Here is a 20,000-nt window from a genome sequence, read left to right on the forward strand (position 1 = left end):
GTTTTTTTAACATTTTTTAAAAGTTTGAATTGAAATTGTAGTTTTACTATTATTTGGGAGGATTGAGTTCCACAAATGTAGCCCTCGTTATGTCATTCAGAATCCGGATTGTTTTAACAAAGTTTTTGTACCTGATAACTAAGCTATAAATGCTTTTTTTGAAATTTATGATCTATAATAAAGAAAAGTTCTTCAAAAATATTAGGCTGCATATAATATCTTAAACATGAATAAAAAAATATTATAAGTACTTAGTTGATAAACATTCAGCACTCCAAGTATTCTAAGCAGTGGATTGGCACTGGTATATTAATTAGCACATTAGGACGGCTTGCTTGTTTTTGTTTTTTTTAAGATACACGTTAGGCTTATTGGATAAGTGCTTGCCCACGCAATCTTATAATAACTAATAAAGCTATGAACAAATGAAGAGTAAATAGATTTTCTCTCTTTACTTTTCATACATCTAGTTTCATACATAATTCAAATACATAATTCAAATACTTTTTGAAATTTTATTTTCCATTAGATTAATGTGTTATTTAAACTTAATTGCTCATCGAATAAAACGCCTAACAATTTTATACAGAATGTCCGTTGCAACTTGGTTTTTCTATTGAAATATCCCGGAGTTTTATAGACAAAGTATCACATTTAGAATATTTAAAAAAAGGGGGTACATTTGCTTTTGCTAGGGGTCAGAGAAAATTTGTTAGTTTTAAACCTTTCATTGAGGTTGTTAACTTCACGATTCATAGTGGTAAAAATTGTTTTAATGTTAGAGTAAGTATAAAAACTTGAGCTTTGTCAACCAAAAGATTGAAGTTTAGTATACTAGATGATAAGCAAATATCGTTGATATAAATAGTAAACAATAAAGACCCTAGAATAGATCTCTCCGCATGGTAATGTTTTGTAATTTAGTGTAGATATTGTCATAAGATACACATTGTTTACGATTTTTAAGATAGGAACAATTCCATTTAAAATTATTATTTTTGACTCCATAACTTTTAAGTTTAGAGTTATTAGACTATTTGAGTTGATCTTCATAAAAAGTTACATTTCTTATTGAATTTATCTCCACTAAATAAAATTAAATAAAATTTAACAACACAAAGTGAACATAAAAGACTGCCTGTGTGTCTCTTCTATTACTCCATACACTCAAATAAAATACAATAAAGCAGGCAATCAACCAGGATATAATTAAAGATATATGTTAAAAAATAATGAAAGCGCAGATTTTAATATAATAAGCGTCAAAACTACTTTATTTTCATGCAAATATTATCAACCTTTTCAAATGCAAGTTAAGAAGCTATCGCGCAATGGTTAGAGTTCTGGCTCAAAACCATGAGGTCAGAGATTTGGTGTTGCTTCTGGCCAGATAAGCAAAATTGGTAGGGAAGGAAACGTGAACTTCCTTGTTAAATTCCATTTAAGGTGTTTTGTGACTAGGCCAAAAGGGTTTCTTGGAGCACTTAAAAAAATAATAATAAACAGATAAATACAAAATATAAATTAATTTATAAAAAATAAACTTTTGTGTAATTACAGTAAACCTTGATTGCATCACAATAAAATTTTTTATTATCTTTTATCTTGTTCGTTTTATTTACCAGATTTGCCTTACCATTTATATCATTAATTCTTAAAAATATACTTATGTTTTTTTTTACGTAATTTTCTTTTGTTAGGGTTTATAGGTGACTCTTTATGGACAAATACCTGATGTCACTTTCCAGACAATTACACTTTTAATGTTACCTTTTAAATCAGATACGGAGACATGTTTTATGATTCCAAATTAGCTTACTTCTTGTAACTTTACTTCTTGTAATGCTTTTATTTTTCTTAAGTAGCCGAAATTTTTGATTGTAAATCATTTTTTCATCCTTTTTATTAGACTAATGCTCCTACGAACAAAACATTTTATAATCTTAATTAAACATCGATACTAAAAGATATTGTCTTTCTGAGCCTTATGTCTTTATTTTTTAAAGGCTTTGCTGCTCTAAATGCTTTTTTGAGGTTCTGTACTAGTCTTTTGTCAAAGTAAAATGTCAAGTTTGGTTGTTTATTGTTTACAAGAATCTTAAACTTACATTTACGTAATTATATGTGGTTTAGCATATCAAATTTTAAACAGTGATCTGTTTAACTATGGAAGGTTAACTAAAAATCAAGTCTGACCGAAAAAATTTAGCTCTATTTTGCTATATCTTCTTTTCTTATAAACAAAATAAACGACAACGTTAAAACATTACCCTGACCGTGGTCTGATCAAAAATGATGTTGACTATGTCACAGAAAATAGAAACCATTTTTATTTTTTTTAAATGAAAGATACTTTGCTTTGAAAGTTTATCTTATTTTGTTTTTTAACGGTTTTTTTCTTATATGTTATAGCTTTAATTCTAACATCCCTGTCACAGTTTTCAAAAGTTTCCAATTATTCTTTAACTAAACTTCTTACCGTTTTCATCATCTTTAAACCTTTAATCAAAAGGTTTTTAGTATCTTATCTTTAATACAATAACTTACCTTCTGACAACTAATATGGTTTTCAATCTTCTCTTTCTACTGCTGGTTTAATATCAGTAGCAGTAATACAGTTTTATTTTGGTCATTAAATAAAAAACAGGTTGAAGGTTTTAACATATCAAGAGCTCTATACAGTGTAGAATTCAGGTCTTACCAGAAGCACTTCGTATTGTTTTTCAAGGGATGCTTTCAAATTATTAAATCTTCAGTTGCAACATTAAACTTTTTCCGGTGACAATAAAATCCCAAGGTTCAAATCTTAGTAATCCCATAATTAACAATTCTAGATTACTTATCTTCTAGATTACTTCTTTCTCATTATCCATGTTTCCTTTTTCTCTCACTCACTCTCTCTTTGCTTCTCTCTCTCTTCGTATATATATATATATATATATATATATATATATATATATATATATATATATATATATATATATATATATATATATCTATATATATATATATATATATATATATATATATATATATATATATATATATATATATATATATATATATATATATATATATATGTATGTATATATATATATATATATATATATATATATATATACATACATACATATATATATATACATACATACATACATATATATATATATATATATATATATATATATATATATATATATATATATATATATATATATATATATATATATATATATATATATATATATATATCTATATATATATATATATATTACGAGAAAGAGAAGCACAAGAGATCACTCATATTTACAGAGTTCAAAATGCGAAAAAAATTAATCTTTACAATATTAAGTCAATGGTGATATAAATACATGAGGTAGAATGTTTTATGTTTTTTTGAAAATTCTAAGATGGCATTCCATTATATACATAGATAAAATATTATGAGGTTGGTTTCATCTTAGACTTAATAAATTTTTTACCTCAGATCAACCAAGCGAAAAATAATTTGTTTTTAAAACACAAGAATGATACTAAAAACTTTTTCAAATTACCTCCAGATGTGCACCAGAAGTAAGTTTAGGAAATGAAAGTATACGTGCTATTAACCTCGGCCAAAATCCAATAGGAATATGCGGGAAATCGTATCTCCTGGTTATGACATTTGGATCTTCAAAATAACTTAATTTATCTGCAGTCAGATGCTGGGGAAGAGAACTCTGTAATTTTGATGTCACCAAATACGTGTCTTCTGAAATTGGTAGCAAAACTTCAAATCTTTGCAACAACCTTAATAATTTAAATATAAAATGCGAGTAAATTTTAAAACATACTTTTTTAAAAAGCAAACAATCTTTTACTTTTTTAAATACCGGAAAAATAGTTCCACAAAATGTTGAGTAAAGCAAGGCTCTGGAAAAAGCTTAAATGTATCAGATTTAGATAAAATGCCTCCATGCGTAATATAAGGATTAATTTCCTTAATAGTGACAACGCGAGCCATCATTTGACAAAACCATTGTGGATCAATAAATATATAGTTCTTCAAATCATAAAACGAATCTTTAAAGTTTAGTATTGATCCTAAAAAATACAACATTTCCTGTTTTAAAAAAAAAGTCATTCCCTCAACAAAAATTAGTTTAAACATATTTCATATTCACTCACCGGTTTCAGCCAGAAACATTAAGGCTCTATTGAATTCATCAGTTTCTAGTTGTAATCCGTGATTGATTGAATCCTGCTGCAAACTTTTTTTACTGAGCATAGGTAGTTCCCCTGATTTTTGCAATGTTTTCGCTTTTCGAAAAATAAAATTTTCTAGTTTAACATAGCTTTGAGGAACCATTATTTCTAAATTAGGCGTTCCCTCAAGCATAAACTTTCTTATACATTTATAGATTTCCTTTCTGAGATGTACAATTGTATCATTTTCTTTTGTGCAGTCAACGGTAGAAGTTGTATGAAAAGTTGGAAAACCAGAACTATGCAAAAAAGATTTCGTAAATGCATTTAAAGATTCCAGATTCTCTTGAGTACACTTATCTGCATGTGTTCCTACTAAAATAACTTTTGAATAAGGAGCGACAATTTGTATATTCAATAACCAAGGAGTGAGCATTTTCAATTCTTCTTCACCTTTACTTGCATTATAAACTGCTAAGTATAACGCTCGAGAACTAAGAAAATAACGATGAGTACTGTAAAAATCTTCTTGTCCAGCAAAATCCCAGGCGTTTACTAAAAATGATGGACTTCTTAAGAGTGTTTTTTTAAGACCAAAATCAGGTGATTTTAAAATAAAGCTTTTTACTTCAATCCCTACTGTAGCAAGTTTGTTTGATGAATGAGATTGTTTTGAAAGCAGTGAAATAAGAGAGGTTTTTCCTCGCCCAGCTAATCCTACTAACATCAACTTTATGCGTCGGTATGGAACTGAATTTTCAAGTTTTGAACGAAAATACGAAACTAGATCTTTGGGGGTTCCATTTAACACAGCTGCACTATGGCGTAAATTTAACCCATTCAATGGAAACTGATACAAGTTGCGTAATTTACCAATTTCATCTGGTAGAGTCTTCAACTGTTTGTTATAACTAATATCTAGGACGCATAAAGAGCTTAATTCTCCAATATAAGTTGGTAAGACTTTAATTTTATTATTTGAAATAATTAAGGTTGATATTTTTGGCCAAAAGTATTTAGAATATTTGTTTAAAGGTAATTCTGTTATATCGTTATTTGAAAAGTTTAATACTCTAATTTTTTTAGATGACCAGTAATGCAAATCAGGGAGACATGTTAACGAATTATTTGAGATATCAAGACAGATGAGAGATGGTAAGTCCAAAATGAATTTGGGCATAAAAAAAGGGCCTTTAGCTGCAAGTTTATTGTGCGATAAATTTAAGTTGGTAAGTTGTAGCAAAGTTGAAGGAGTATAATTTGGTAAATTTTTTAAAGAGTTATTAGATAGATCTAGTTTCTTTAACGAAACAAAACATTCAATAGATCGAGAAAGTACTTTAGTCAGTTGGTTGAAACTTAAAGTTAATGTTTTTAAAGAAACAAACTCTTCCCATACCAGCAATATTGAGATCTTATTTTTTGACAGAAATAAGTGTTCAAGGCGTGGAAACTTCTGTAGAAAACATGCTGGAAATTTGGTTAGTTGATTGTCACTTATGTCAATTTTTTGTATGGATAATATGACAGGAATCATGTCTAATTCAATTGTCGTTATATGATTTGACGAAACATTAAGTTCTTCAATTTTCTGTAGTTTTAAAAGACTGTATGGGAGTTGTTTCAAATTATTACTTGAAGCACGTAAATACTTTAATGATTTTAATAAAGAACAAAATCCTTTTGTTAGTTCATTTATTCCATTATTACTCACATCTAATTTTACCAAATTATTAAAAAAATCAATCAATGTCAAATTTACATTAATTGCTAAATTTTCCAGATCACTTATTTTGTTGTTTGAAATATCTAAGTTTAAGATGCATTCATCCGTATCGGATTGAATTTGAATTGAAGTAATCTTTTGTGTTTGAGTTGGACTTGAAATATCGCGAGGTCTTTTCAAATTAGCATGATCCTCGCAATACTTAACAAAATCGAACTCTGAATTTTCAGACAAATAATTCAAATTACGAGGATCCAAATCGTTAAAAGGAAGTCTTGAAACAGCTAAAAATTTGGCACTTCTAGTAATTTTATTGTCTTTTAATACTTCATTATTTTTACAAAACAATAAGAACTCTGATTCCTTACTCATATCTATATTAAACAATACAGAACTAGATCTTGAACTCTTTCTACTTTGTAGTATTGAGGGAAGAAAATATTCTTCTCTCAAGTAAGAAATGTTTAATGCACTCCATGTTATAGCTCTATTGACTTCCTCAAATCCAATATAACGTAACAACAGGCCTACAATTTTATGTAAATTCTTTTCGAGGGCACAATGAAGTGCTTCAAAAATATCAGAAGGTTTTAAAGCAAGTAAAAGTTCAACAATTTCAATATGATTGTTTGTAACAGCAATACATAAAGCGCTTCCCTCATTAGAACTAGAGTTAAAATCTGCTCCCCATTCAACCAGTAACTTAAAGCATTTTTTAAAACCATAAAAACAAGCACGTAGAAAAACTACGTTTATAATGCCTTGGTGAAATGCCAAACTGCTCAAACAAAGTTTTGCAAGTGATGAAAGCATTGGGTCTGATTTCTCAAAAATATATAATAAAATCTCGTGAACATTATTTTTAATAATAGCCTCGTATTTATCATATGAACAATCAGCCAGGAGAAGAACCAAAGCAACCAATCCTTCTACTTGGATACTATAATTTACCGAGACCCTGAAATTTTTATAGTAAAACAAATCGAACATTGAAATAAGAAGAGTAAAAAATTATTCAATTTTCAAGTTTCAATATATTAATTCCATAACACAGCAATTAACTTCACATTTAAAATAATAGTTAATTGTTTTGATAAGTTGAAAATGTAAATGTAATTATTTTTTAAAATTTTAACATCAATTGTTTCACAGTTGTGTTCGTTTGGTCATGTTTCCAAATTTCCATTTTCTTATTTTTATTTAAATATGATATTAAGGAAGAAATTATGCAATTTTTACAATCTGATGTCAAGATAGCTTAAACCTGTTTGCTATTAACCTGTTTAGGTAACAATTATATTGCGATTATATGAATCAGAAAAAAAAAAGGAAAGAGCGAATACCAAAGAAATGATGTTCTAGGAAAAAAACTAAACAAGAAAGAACTTTTGAAACAATAAGGAGCAGTAAAAGGATGAGACTTAATTAAATGACGAGTAACATGAAAACTCATTTTAATAGATGACACAAGGGACGCCAGCTCTATAGAGTAGCGCCCTTGATAGTATTTATAGAAAAGTTAAAGAGAAGTAACATTACGATGATGCGACAATAGTTAAAGACTGACTGCAGGAGCGGGTCCAACTATGTTTACTATGCGTTTTTGCACCTTACCTTAAAGCGAAAGGGCATCACTTAAATAATTGCCCAGATATTGCAACAGTATTCCATACAAAGACGGATTTAAGATTTATAGAGATAAATAATAGAATCCGGAGTAAGTAAGTAACTAGCACCTTAAAGAGATGCAACCTTAGCAAATGCTAATTTTGAAATTGATTTGTTATATGGTTTCCAAGAAAGCTTGGAATACAGAAGATGAAGAAGAGTGCTGTCTATCGAGGACAACTTTTATACTACAAAGGGTAAGGAAGGATTCAACAATCTTAAAAATGTTATTTAATACACCGTAAGAAGAGAGCTTATAGAGAAGAAAAACATACCAAACTTTATCAAAAGCTTTAGAAATGTCTCTACATCTATCTAATGTACAACAAAACCTATCAGTTATTACCGCTAACAAACCAGCTGTGAAACGAGGAGATCGAAATCTGTATAAATGATCAAAAAGTTATTAGATTCAAAATGAAAGATTAAGTATTTGTTAATTAAAGATTCAAAAACCTTGCTAATGATAGAAAGAAAACTAATGGGACGGTAGTTAGATGAGTCAGATCACTCTTCAGAATTTTAAAAAATAGGGATAATGGCTGTGCTTTTTACGAGGCTGGAAAACAAGTCTGTAATAAGCAATTGTTAAATAGTTTTGAAAGTATAGACGACAGCTACGGAGAACACTTCTGCAAGACTATAACAGGTATGTTGTCCGGACCACAAGCTGTGGAAGAGTTTAGCTAGGAAATCACTTTAGATACAGAAGCTAGAGTAATACCAATGTCAAGCAATATATTGATCTGTTTGTTAGATATATCAGGCAAGATGCAATTAGTGGAATCAAGAGATAAGATTGATGAAATCTTCGTAGCAAACAATTCAGCTTTGTCTTTAAATGAGGTAACAATATCTATGCCATTCAAGAAAGGAGCAATGGCAGATTTACCCTTATTATAGACACTAATGAAGATTCTCCAGAAGTCTCTTGAGCCTCATTTTTGAGATAAAATACGAGATTTTGTGAACTGAGAATTGCGGGCTTCGGCTTAAGACTAAATATTTTTTACAATTGTTTCTAGCAATATTAAACAGACGTTTGTTCCCTGGAGAATTGTTTTGACAATAGATATGGAAGTAATGGTATAAAATCTATCATAAGATTGAAAAGAGTGCAATCTTGAGATGAAAGAAAGCGATATAAAGAAAAAGGTAATAGAATAAAGTCGTTCTAAAAGAAAGCACGCAAAAGAATAGTCTCTGAGTTCAAACTTAGTTTCAAACAAATGGGCGAACTCTAACGGATGTATATGCCCAGGTCAAGCATGAGACTATTTGAGTCTTTAAAATTAATGGAAGGTAACCGTCAAAACTAAGATCACAAGATGAGACAGCTAAAATCAAGTTTGTCTCACAAAGAGCATATGGACCTGGTGAACTTCACAAGAAATAAGAAAGTTAGTTCGAAGACCATGAATAGTAGTGAATGATAGATTTAGAGAAATTGGTGATGACGATGGTTTTTTGTGATTTATACTATAAATCATAATACCATATTATCTATACTAAATCATACTAATACTATATCATACTAAATTATTTGTACTATAAATTTTATAGTTTTTGATATTTAGATAATTTTTTTATTTAGTTAAAGAACTTGACTCAAAACACGTTTATTATAAAGAGAAGTAAACTAACATTCTAAATGCCTCATTAATATTAATAAAGCCTAAGCCATAACATAGGCTCAAAATGTGGCCTCAGCATTGCATAACCTTATTACAAACAGGGATACTATATATGTGCAACATAACACTGTTAGTACTCTGATATTAAACATTCCGTCTCAAATATTCAAGGTGCAAAACGCATTGTAAACATAGTTGGACCTGCTCTTGCAGCCAACCTTCAACAATTGTCATATCGTCGTAATATTGCTTTTCTTTCTCTTTTCTATAAATATTATAATGGTGCTGCTCTAAAGAGCTAGCTTCTCATGTACCATCTGCTAAAATTGATTCGTGTGTTACTCGTCATTTACTTATGTCTCATTCTTTTACTGTGACTGTTCTAAGTTCTCCAAAAATTCTTATTCGTCTAGTTTTTTTCCTCGAACGTCAGTTCTTTAGAACTCTCTCCCTTCATCGTGTTTTCCTAATTCATACAACTTGCAATCTTTTAAATTATCTGTTAATTATTATTCTGCTTTATAAGCTTCATACTTTCTCTTACAGTTAGTTCCAACTCTAATTGTGGTTGCTTAGAGCCTTATTAAAAGTGAAGATGTAAAAAAAAAAGAAGCTGTTGATGGTATTAGTCTTTTTGACAGCTATCACAGGGTTTGAGAAACCTTACTACCAGCCGGCCTTAGAACCAAAAAACAAAGTTTTATAGCAATATCTCATTAGAATATAATAGAATGAATTGACTAGTCATAAAAATAGAGAAACAAGCAAAACCCACATCCTAAACTGGAAACAATGTATTATAAATACATCTACGCCAACCTATTAGATGAAGAAGGAGAGCAAAGCTGGTAAACAAATAAAATCTGTTTATTCCTAAAAATATTGACTGGAGGCTTTCCACAAGACAGTTACCGGATGCATTTAATGTCTGCCCAAGATGAGTTTTTTTATTGAGACACCATCTCTAGCTTTTACTCAACCACAAACCCCATGGCAGGGGTTGAGTTCACCAAGTCATATTTGGCATCACCTAGCTTTTGCCTAAAAAAGCGTACCCTACTAGGCAGCATTTACATGTCTTTTATTTGACAATTTTCAATGTTTATTACTGTGCATTGACAAATTTATTTTATATTGGATTACGATAGCTTTCAGCAAAATAAGGAAACATATATCATTTTTAATATTGTTGATGGTGTCAAATAATCAGCTGAAGCTAGAATTTTTATAAATCATTTTTTAAAGTAGAAAAACATTATAGTAGTATACTTTATTTACTATTTAGTTATTCAATGAACTATAAAATATTTTTTTAATATATATTAAATTTTCTGGCCTTTACTGAAGCAAATTTCTTGATCACTGCTGTGAAATAACTTGGTATAACTATTTCACTTTCAATGCATAATAAAGTCAAATAATTTAAGCGAAATTATCCCATTGTTGATCTAAGTTAATTTTTAACTCATTTAAGTACAGAAAAACTTCTTTCTCCAGTACGGTTTCTGACCATAAGAGACAAATAAGTTCTTGACACCGTGCAGACATTCGTAAAAGTATCTGTCAAACTGTTCTTAAGTTTAACGTCCAAGGATAGAAATGTGACGTCATGGTAAATAATAACTATAAAATATAATAACTATTAAATACCCATTTATAGCATCTTTAATCATCACTACAATTTCAATAAATACATCTTTTTGTTCAATGAAACTTTTATGAACAGCTATTAATTGAATTATCACGCACCCTTTCAGGTTTATACCTTCATTAAGTTGGTAAAACCTCATGACATTGTGAATACTTTGGATGTTAGCCAGTTTAAGAAGCATTTCTTCTTGATATGCAAAGAAATATGCTAAAGAAATCACAAAAGTTTCAATTAATAAGAAGGTGAAAAAATAAAAACATCAAAACAATTAATAGTATAGTACTCCTAAATAATATTACAGCAAAAAAATGGGCACTTAAAAAGTAGTCATAGAACTTAAAATGTAGTTATAGAACTTATAATGTAGTCATAGAACTTAAAAAGCAGCCTTAGAACTTAAAAAGTAGCCATAGATAACTCAAACAACTAAAATCTCTATAACTAACTTAGCTTAAACTTAAATGTGAAATATTTTGAACTTTTTGGGACATCATGTTTTAAAACTGAATAAATTTACCCAATATTACAAAAGGTTAATAACTGCTACCTTAGTGTATACCCTTTAACTCAGACACAGAATCCTGTTAACTCAGACACTGGATAAGTTGGAATTTTTCTCAGTCGGAGGAATTTTCAATTCCCCTTGAACTTTCTCTATCAAATTACTATAAAATCATCCGCTTAAGTCGTACCCTAGTTAAGTCGGACCATTCGCAAACTAGTATTGTTTTTTGGCGTGCCTTTGTCAAAAAACTTTGCTTAACAAAGACTTTTACTTTGAACTGCATATAAGTGTATATGACACTAGGGAACACAACGCGAAATCCAAAAATGATCTCAGTTTTTCTCTATCACGTCAAGTTTTTAAACAATAGGGTTTTCATTTTTTTTAAAAATAAGATAAAATGTAAGTTATAAAGTACTTAGCAGATATAAGCTTATTTTATCCAAATATTACCATACAATAGAAAATTAAATAGTTGGGCTAAACACCAATCTTTATTTAACACGAATAATATTTTTACAAATAATATGGCTACTGAAAATAAAAATTTTGCAAGTAGATAAAATGTAGGTTGAGAACTATTGCGTTTCATGCGCCAACAAAATTCGGTCATCATATGTGCTTTTCATCTACCTTAGTAACGTTCTTCTATAACCTTCAAATCTCGTTCTCCTTGGTCTTCACTGACAGCACCAAGATTTTCAGAAAAATTGGCAAGATGGCGATGCAGACAATGTAGTTTAATACTCATATTGCAACCAAGTAATTTATAATTTTCCAATAGTTTCAACAATATTTTTGTAATTATGTGCACGTGTATTTCCAAGAAAGTTCTTGGAGATGAACTTGCATCGATCAAGATGACAATTCATCTCCAAGTTGACAGTGCTCCCGCAAATTGCTTCATGAGATCTAATTTTAAATGCAAAGGTGGAAGTGCTATTTTCTTTCTGTCAACAAGTGGTTTATGTAAAATGTTTGGATCTCTAGGCTTAAGATCAAATTTAGGAAACCAGTTTGTTTCAACTCAATGTCTATCTTGTGCTCTGCTATCCCACATACGGAGAAAGCAAGGATACTTTGTGTATCAACGTTGCTGACCAAGAAGTAAGCACACCATTTTAAGTTCAACACAAATTGTCCACTGATGCTTCTCATGTTGTAATAACTCAATGACTCTCTTAACATCTTCCTATTCTTAACGAAGACAGACAGAATGCCCAACAGACTCTGCACCAAATAAATTTTCATTGTGTAGTAGGACGCACTTCAAACTCCGCTTCGAGCTATTAATGAACATTTGCCATTTAATTGGGTTGTAGTCTCAAAGCCCCAATTCTTTCAGTAAACCAGAAATGTTATATCAAAATACAAAACCACTATTAATTTGAAAGCACTGTAGAAATTTACTTTCTCAAGTTCGAAAATAAAATACTTTTACTCCTTGTTCAAGTAAGTGTTTCTCATTTAGTCTTGAAGCTAGGAATTCTGAAGCTTTTTTCGGTAGGCCTAAATCCCGTGCTAAGTTGTTCAACTCGGGCTCATTAAATCCCTTACAAGCTAAATCGTGATGTTCAAAATCTCTACCATATCAATAACTGCCTTATTCAACACCGCTCATTTCTTCAAGAGAAGATAGTTGTTTGAATGTTGGCACTGGAATTTCATTTGAATGACACATTAGTCTTATAGCTGATGGTAAATTAGGATTAACTATTTTACTCTCCTTTTTTTTGTTAAAGATGTTTTTATTGGACAAAAGACTTTGCTCTCTGACTTAGAATAGTGAAATTACCACGAATATAGCAAAATAAATCGGGGATGTTTAGACATTTACGACGAAAAGTACATGAACAGACATGATCTGAAATAAAGGAAATATATACTTATAAAAAACATTTAGATAAAAAACTTTTAATGTTTTGATAACAACAAAAAACATTATAACAAAATAAAAAATTGACACAAAATGTAGCTTGTATCCCAGAATACTTTTGTAGAATGAAAAGTTGATGAATTCAATCGTAACCAACTGGTAACTCTTTTACGGTGAAATTTGTTTAACTAAAGTGCAGGTGGTGGAGAAAAAAAGTTGACGTCCTAGAAAAAAACCAATTTCAGTTTTGGAATCAGCATGTCTATTTTTGTCAAATATGCCTCCAAGGTAAATTCAAAAAAAAAAAATCTTTTTTTAATTGTTCCCAGTGTAATAACAGAACTTCGAATACTTAAATAAAATTTTAAACTTTGAACGCTAAAATACCTTTGCGTCAAATATAACTAAACATAAATTAACATTTTTGATGATACCTTCAATTCGTTTAAGCTTCGATTAAATTCTATTTATTAATGATTGTTATATTAAAAATTCAAAAACATCAACTATAATTCAAAACTTAAAACGTTCTAAAGTTTTGCGTCAAAATACCTTTGTGTTAAGTATTTTAACGAGATGATCATTTTCACTTAGATTCATCTAAGATTCGTCTAATTTTCGATTCATTTTTACTTATTAAAAAGGTTAATAAAAAAAAGCAAACAAGTAGAACTAAAAGCAGAAAAATACAAAATTTTATAAGAACTTGAAAAAGGAGAATCCTCTGTATTTATTTCAAAGAAACATGGCATTCCAAAAAATACTTTGTCTGAATGGTCAAGAGAAAAAAAATACGATATATTTAGAAGTCGGAAAAAATAAAAATTCTTCTTAAAGAGTGAGGATAAGAATCTCCCTAAATGAGGATTCAATTAAAGCATGTTTAATGTTGCTTTTAAACACCCAACACCAAAATATTCCAGTGTCATTCTGCGTCAAGAAGTCTCGAAATCTTGATAAGTCGGAAATTTTCAGAAAGCTCAATTCCGACTTTCGCTAAGTCAAACAAAAAATATATATCCCTTCAGAGTCCAAGTTAACGGAATTTCTACTCTATTTTATAAATTAGCAAGTTATATTTTATAAATTAAAGCAATATATAAATTTGCTATATATCATTGTATTTATTTTTAACTTTAGAAAAATTTGATTGCGCTCATTCTTCAATGATATGATCTTTTAACTAAAGGAGAAAAAAAAGAACGCCTAGATATATATGCCTTTATATATCCCAAACCTATAGCTAAAGGGGGAAGCAAAAGATAAGGTACAAACAAGTAGTAGATATTGTCTAAAACTTTGATATGTATATCTTGTATTGAGGTATTTAAAAACGATTACTTTACGTAGATCGTGGTTTTTGTTATGATCATTTCTTAATTGTTCGAACTGTTGCTAAAAACTTATCAAGTTAACTTTTAAAAGAGTAATCTCCTTCAATTACAGCATTCAAAGGTTACAAACTACATTTAAAAGTTTTTTTTTGAAAAAATTTTAAATTAAAAATTGAAAAAATATATATATATATAATAAATATATATATATATATATATATATATATATATATATATATATATATATATATATATATATATATATATATATATATATATATATATATATATATATATATATATATATATATATATATTATACTACTAAGATTGTACCACGACTTTCATTGATTTTCGGGTTTGTTCTCTAGCTAGTCTAGTATACCCAATGATGGATTATACAAACTAGATGTTTAACTTGCGGGATCTTATTGACGAAAAATGAAGCCGCTTTTTTTTGTTTATAAATATAGTCCGCCATTTGTAAAAAGGGCAAAAGCTGAAGCCAATATGTGAAATAAAGGTTAAAAATGCTAGTCAAAAGTTCTCAATAAATTAAAGTTAATTCAAAAACACGTTTTAATAATTATAAAGTACTTATAAAAGTTTTTTTATGAGCCTATGTTTATTAAAAAGTTTAAAAAGTGTCATAATTCATAACAAAATGCTTCAAAAGTGTCTGTCGTTTCACTTTTTTATTCAAAACTTTAATCCCTTTCTAATCGAAAATAAATTTAGGAATCATAAATTATTGTTTTACCAGTTTCTAATTTCCTTTTGACACTTTTGCAGAGATTGTATTTATATTTAAAATATATTTATTTCTTTTAAGGAAAAAAAATTTATAAAAAAATAATATTTGTTAACAAATTTAATCCACAGTTTGTAAAAAAAGGCAAAAGCAGCTTCACTTTTTTTCAAAGTAAAACATCTAGTTTATATAATATATCATTGATTATACCTCTTTGTTTAAATGTCGTTCACTGCCGAGGAAACCATTACTGCTAAGGAGGATACTTTAAATTGTGGTTACGAACCTTTCTCGACTTTATAACTCCGACAAATAGACGTTGACTAACAAGGCCACTGCGCGAAAGAAGTTTTTTGACTAATAGTGAAAAATATTATAAAATATTTATATTATAAAGTAATATAAATATTTTAAAATTAGTCATATTATAAAATAAAAGCCTCCAGGAATTTAATGATGTTAGTTCTTCTTTGTATCAATTCATAAAAAATGAAAATATAGTGGGTATTAAACAGACGACGACGAGGGGGGGGGGGGATGGCAGGTGGCCCCCACTTTTGCTTTCAAAGGGCCTTTTTTTTTCCTTCTAAAAAATTCTAGATATTAAAGACTTTTTTTAAAAATTGACGGTTGTACCCCCACCCCCACGTTGAAACCCGTGTCGTCGGCCCTGTGAAAAGTTCTGCTTTTTTAACTGACAATTATGAGTGGAAAGAGGGGATAGGGGCAAACTTTTAATCGAAATATAGTAAACACATTTTTATACTTTACGGTGACATTAAATGTTTCCATCTCCCTTTGCTTAATAGAGGTGAGGTACATCCTAAATACGGTATGTGCAGTACCATTATAGGAGGTATTAGGAAATGTACCTTTACACCTCTTTGTTAATTGAATAAAATGAAAACGGTAATTTGTATGTTTCAAGAAATACAGCTTAAATACAAAGATTTTTTAAAAAAAGAAGAGTGTACAATCATGATTCATAGCGAACAAATTAACGTATAATAAATGTTGTTTGCTCAACATGAAATGGATCTGTTGTGGAATCTACAATTATTGAATAGTACTTTGCAGAATGCTTTTCCTTTAAAACATGTTGCTTAACAAGATCGGATCATTCTGCAATAAACTCATTTTGTTAACCATTTGAGAGATAATGCACTCGCCGTCTTTTGTCTTTTTTTGGTGACTTAGTAACATTTTAGCAGTATTCCTTTAAAATAGGGTCCCAGTTATAACGAAAATCTATTAGATCGAAACGGTTTTTGTTATTGAGATCCTTGGAAAGAAATTGTGAGTTCTCCTAAGAACAGGGTAACAACATAATTTTTCTCAAAATTTGGTTCCATTTTTTGATTCCATTTTGATGAACTCAATAAAATTATGAGTTCCCTTTAAAATGACATACGTTTTTTTGATTAACACCATACTAGCATTTTTTATTCCCATTACTCTTTTCATGATCTGGAATCCTGATAATTAACATCAGCCAAACAACATTGGTTGGCCATTTTTAGACTGAAGTTAATCAAGATGTATAACGGTAATTTAATTTATTTTAAATTGGCATATTTTATAAAGTTTTTCTTTAAGTTCATACGCTAACATTGCTTTAACGTGTTACAATTGCTTAAGCAAAAACTAACCAATGATAAGTTTTATAACTACGGTGTAAGGTTTTCCTTTTCGTTCAGTAAGTTAACGTTACATCGGATTTATATCTACCGAATTAACTTTTTATTTGTAAGTAAATTTATTTAGTTTTGCCCAATATATATACATATATATAATGTATTCAACATCTTCAATTTCAACAAGACTGCAAGCAACAACTATTAGAGTTGGAAGTTACTGGGAGAGAAAAGGTAAAGTTTATTGAGCAAGATAGCGATTGACAGACGGCTTAAAAGATTGCAAATTGTAGGAAGCAGGAAAACAAAATAAAGGAAGCAAATTCCATAGAGGAAAAAAGAAGAGGGACAAGAATTTTTGGAGCACTTACGAACAGTCTTAGTAAATAGATGAAACTTAATTAAATAACGAGTAACAATGGCAGGACTGTGGAGTCGGAGTCAGAGTCGCGGAGTTGCAACATTTATAGGGGAGTCGGAGTCGCTAAACAAAATTGTGACTCCGACTCTAATAATAAAACTTCTCGGTATTGCACGTGCATGTACAAAATATTCAATTAACCTTATATTCATATTAAATCTTCAAACAACTTTTCATAAATTTGACAAAAAAAATTTTTTTTATTTATTGCGTAATATTTTTTAAATAATTCAAAGAATTTTTCAAAAATTTTGCTTTGGAGTCGGTGTCGGAGTTGGAGTCGGAGTTGTACTCTGAAAATTTCAATGATTGGAGTCAGAGTCGGTACTTTTTTTTACGACTCTACACCCCTGAGTGCGAGAGTGAACTTTAGTAGATGACGCAAAGCTCAGACGTTAGCTCTTTAGAGAAGTGGCGATTATAGTATTTATAGAAAAGAGAAAGAGAAGCAACATTACAACGATCTGATAATGGTTGGAGGTTGGCTGCAAGAGCAGGTCCAACTATGCTTACAATGAGCTTTTCACCTTGTCTAAAAGAGAAAAGTCATCAATGGAATAACTGCCCCATTTGCAGCAACAGTATTCCGTAAAAGGACGGATTTGAGCTTTATAGATAAATAATAGAATCTTGAGTTGGAAAGTGGCGAGCTTAAAGCACGATAAAGAAATGCAACCTTAGCAGATGCTAATTTTACAATCGATTTGATATATAGTTTCCAAGAAATATTGGAAGTAAGAGTTAATCCTATAAGATGAAATCTAGATGACTCATCGATTTAATTACCGTTTATAAGTATAGGAAGATCTACATTATTGCGATAACAATTAGCTGAAAAAATTGAGTTTTATCTGAGTTAAAGTTCATCAGCCACTGGGAGCCCCGTGCTGTAGCAGAAGTGATATCATTTTTATACTCGAATGCTCCCTCCTAGCAATCAGAGAGTATTGGCTTCTTATCACGACAAGAAAAAATGGTAGTATCATCAGGCATCAATGCCACATTAGATGTGAGAGCTACTGGAATATTGTTAAATTAAAAAGAGTATAGGGTAAAGGATAGAACCTTGAGGAACCCCTGAAGTTACAGGATATGATGAAGAGAGCTGTCCATTGAGGACAACTATTATACTTGGATTGGTAAGGAAGGATTCAATAATCTTAAAAACTTTACCTGGTACACTGTTAGAAGAAAGCTTATATAGAAGACCACCATGCCAAACTTTATCAAAGGCTTTAGAATTATTGAGAACCTTTATCTCTCCACATCTATATAATGCACAACAAAACCTATTAGTTATTACCGTTAATAAATCAGCTACAGAACGAAAAGATCGAGATTCATGCTGATGATCAAAAAGCAAGTTATTAGATTCAAGTTAAGATTAAGTATTTATTAACTAAAGACTAAAAAGCCTTGCTTATGATTGGAGAAGACTAATGGGGCGTTAGTTAGTCGAGTCAGATCGCTCTCTACAGCTTTTTAAATTAGGGATAACAGATACCTGTTTCAAGCAGGCTGGAAAACAAAACTCTGATAAGCACTTTTTAAATAGTTTTGAAAGTATAGGCAACAGCTCAGGAGAACAATTTGACAAGACTATAACAGATATATTGTCTGAACAACAAGCTGTTGGAGAATCTAAGCAGGAAATCACTTGAGATATAGAATACTATATAGAATAAAATTGAAATAAATTAAGAAATAGAAGCTAAAGTGATACGAACGTCAAGCAATGGATCAATCTGTTTGTCGGCTAGATCAGATAGAACGCAACAAGTCACATCAAGAGATGATATTGATCGAAAATTCTTTGCAAAAAATTCAGCTTTGTCTTTAGGTGAGGTGACAAAATCTGAACCGTACAAGAGAGGTGAAATAACAGACTTGCCCTTATTAATGATACTGTCAAAGATTTTCCAGAAATCACGAGAGCCTAATTTTTGAGATAAAGTACAAGATTTTATGACCTGAGAATAGCGGGTTTTGGTGTTAGACAAAACCTTTTTGGAATGATCTCTAGCAAACAATTAACATATAACCGCAATTTATAAACAGATGTTTGTTTTCTGAAGAGATTTTTTGCCGGTAGATATGGAAACAATGGTTTTGATTAGAGTATGCAGCAGGACAATATAAAGAAAACCATAGAGAAGAAAAGCCCATCACAAAGAAAATTACGGAAAGCCTATGACGAAGAGAATTACGGAAAGAGTCCCAGTTAGCTTAAAGGTAGTTGTAAGAGATACAATGATAGGGGGATTCTGACGATGAAGAAGAATGAGAAAATGGTTTTAGAGAGATCAAAAAGTGATCAGAAGCACTTAACGGTGAATGTTGAGAATATAAGCACTGATTAGTATCAGACACAAGATAAGTTAATTAAGGAAGGTAAAAAATTTGGATTTTCTAGAAAGCGAATAGAAAAGATGACTATTTGAGTTAGAGATTGAGAAAGGCAATTATTCTTAATCATTCAGCAATTATCGCTGTTTTTGGTGACTTTAATGCTTATCACACTGAATGATTTGGTTATAGTGTCTGTGACTGTTGCTGGCTTTAAGGCCCACAACTTTTGCCTTTCTTAATCTCTAACTCAAATAGTCATCTTTCCT

The 20,000-nt window shown here is 30.0% G+C and overlaps 1 protein-coding gene across 4 annotated transcripts in view; it reads right to left on the reverse strand.

The window, feature by feature from the left end:
* The window catches only part of LOC136080602 (leucine-rich repeat serine/threonine-protein kinase 2-like), a 112,751-nt gene that overhangs the window by 40,905 nt on the left and 51,846 nt on the right, over positions 1–20,000 (reverse strand). For all 4 annotated transcript variants that reach the window (XM_065797457.1, XM_065797455.1, XM_065797454.1 and 1 more), the window contains exons 3-6: positions 10,864–11,071; positions 4,168–6,869; positions 3,873–4,083; positions 3,555–3,789 (exon numbers count right to left, since the gene is read on the reverse strand). In XM_065797457.1, the coding sequence (XP_065653529.1) occupies positions 3,555–3,789; positions 3,873–4,083; positions 4,168–6,869; positions 10,864–11,071 (3,356 nt within the window). The remainder of the gene's footprint in view (positions 1–3,554; positions 3,790–3,872; positions 4,084–4,167; positions 6,870–10,863; positions 11,072–20,000) is intronic.

Source organism: Hydra vulgaris, chromosome 05 (genome assembly GCF_038396675.1).
Source record: "Hydra vulgaris chromosome 05, alternate assembly HydraT2T_AEP".
Taxonomy (NCBI): Eukaryota; Metazoa; Cnidaria; class Hydrozoa; order Anthoathecata; family Hydridae; genus Hydra; species Hydra vulgaris.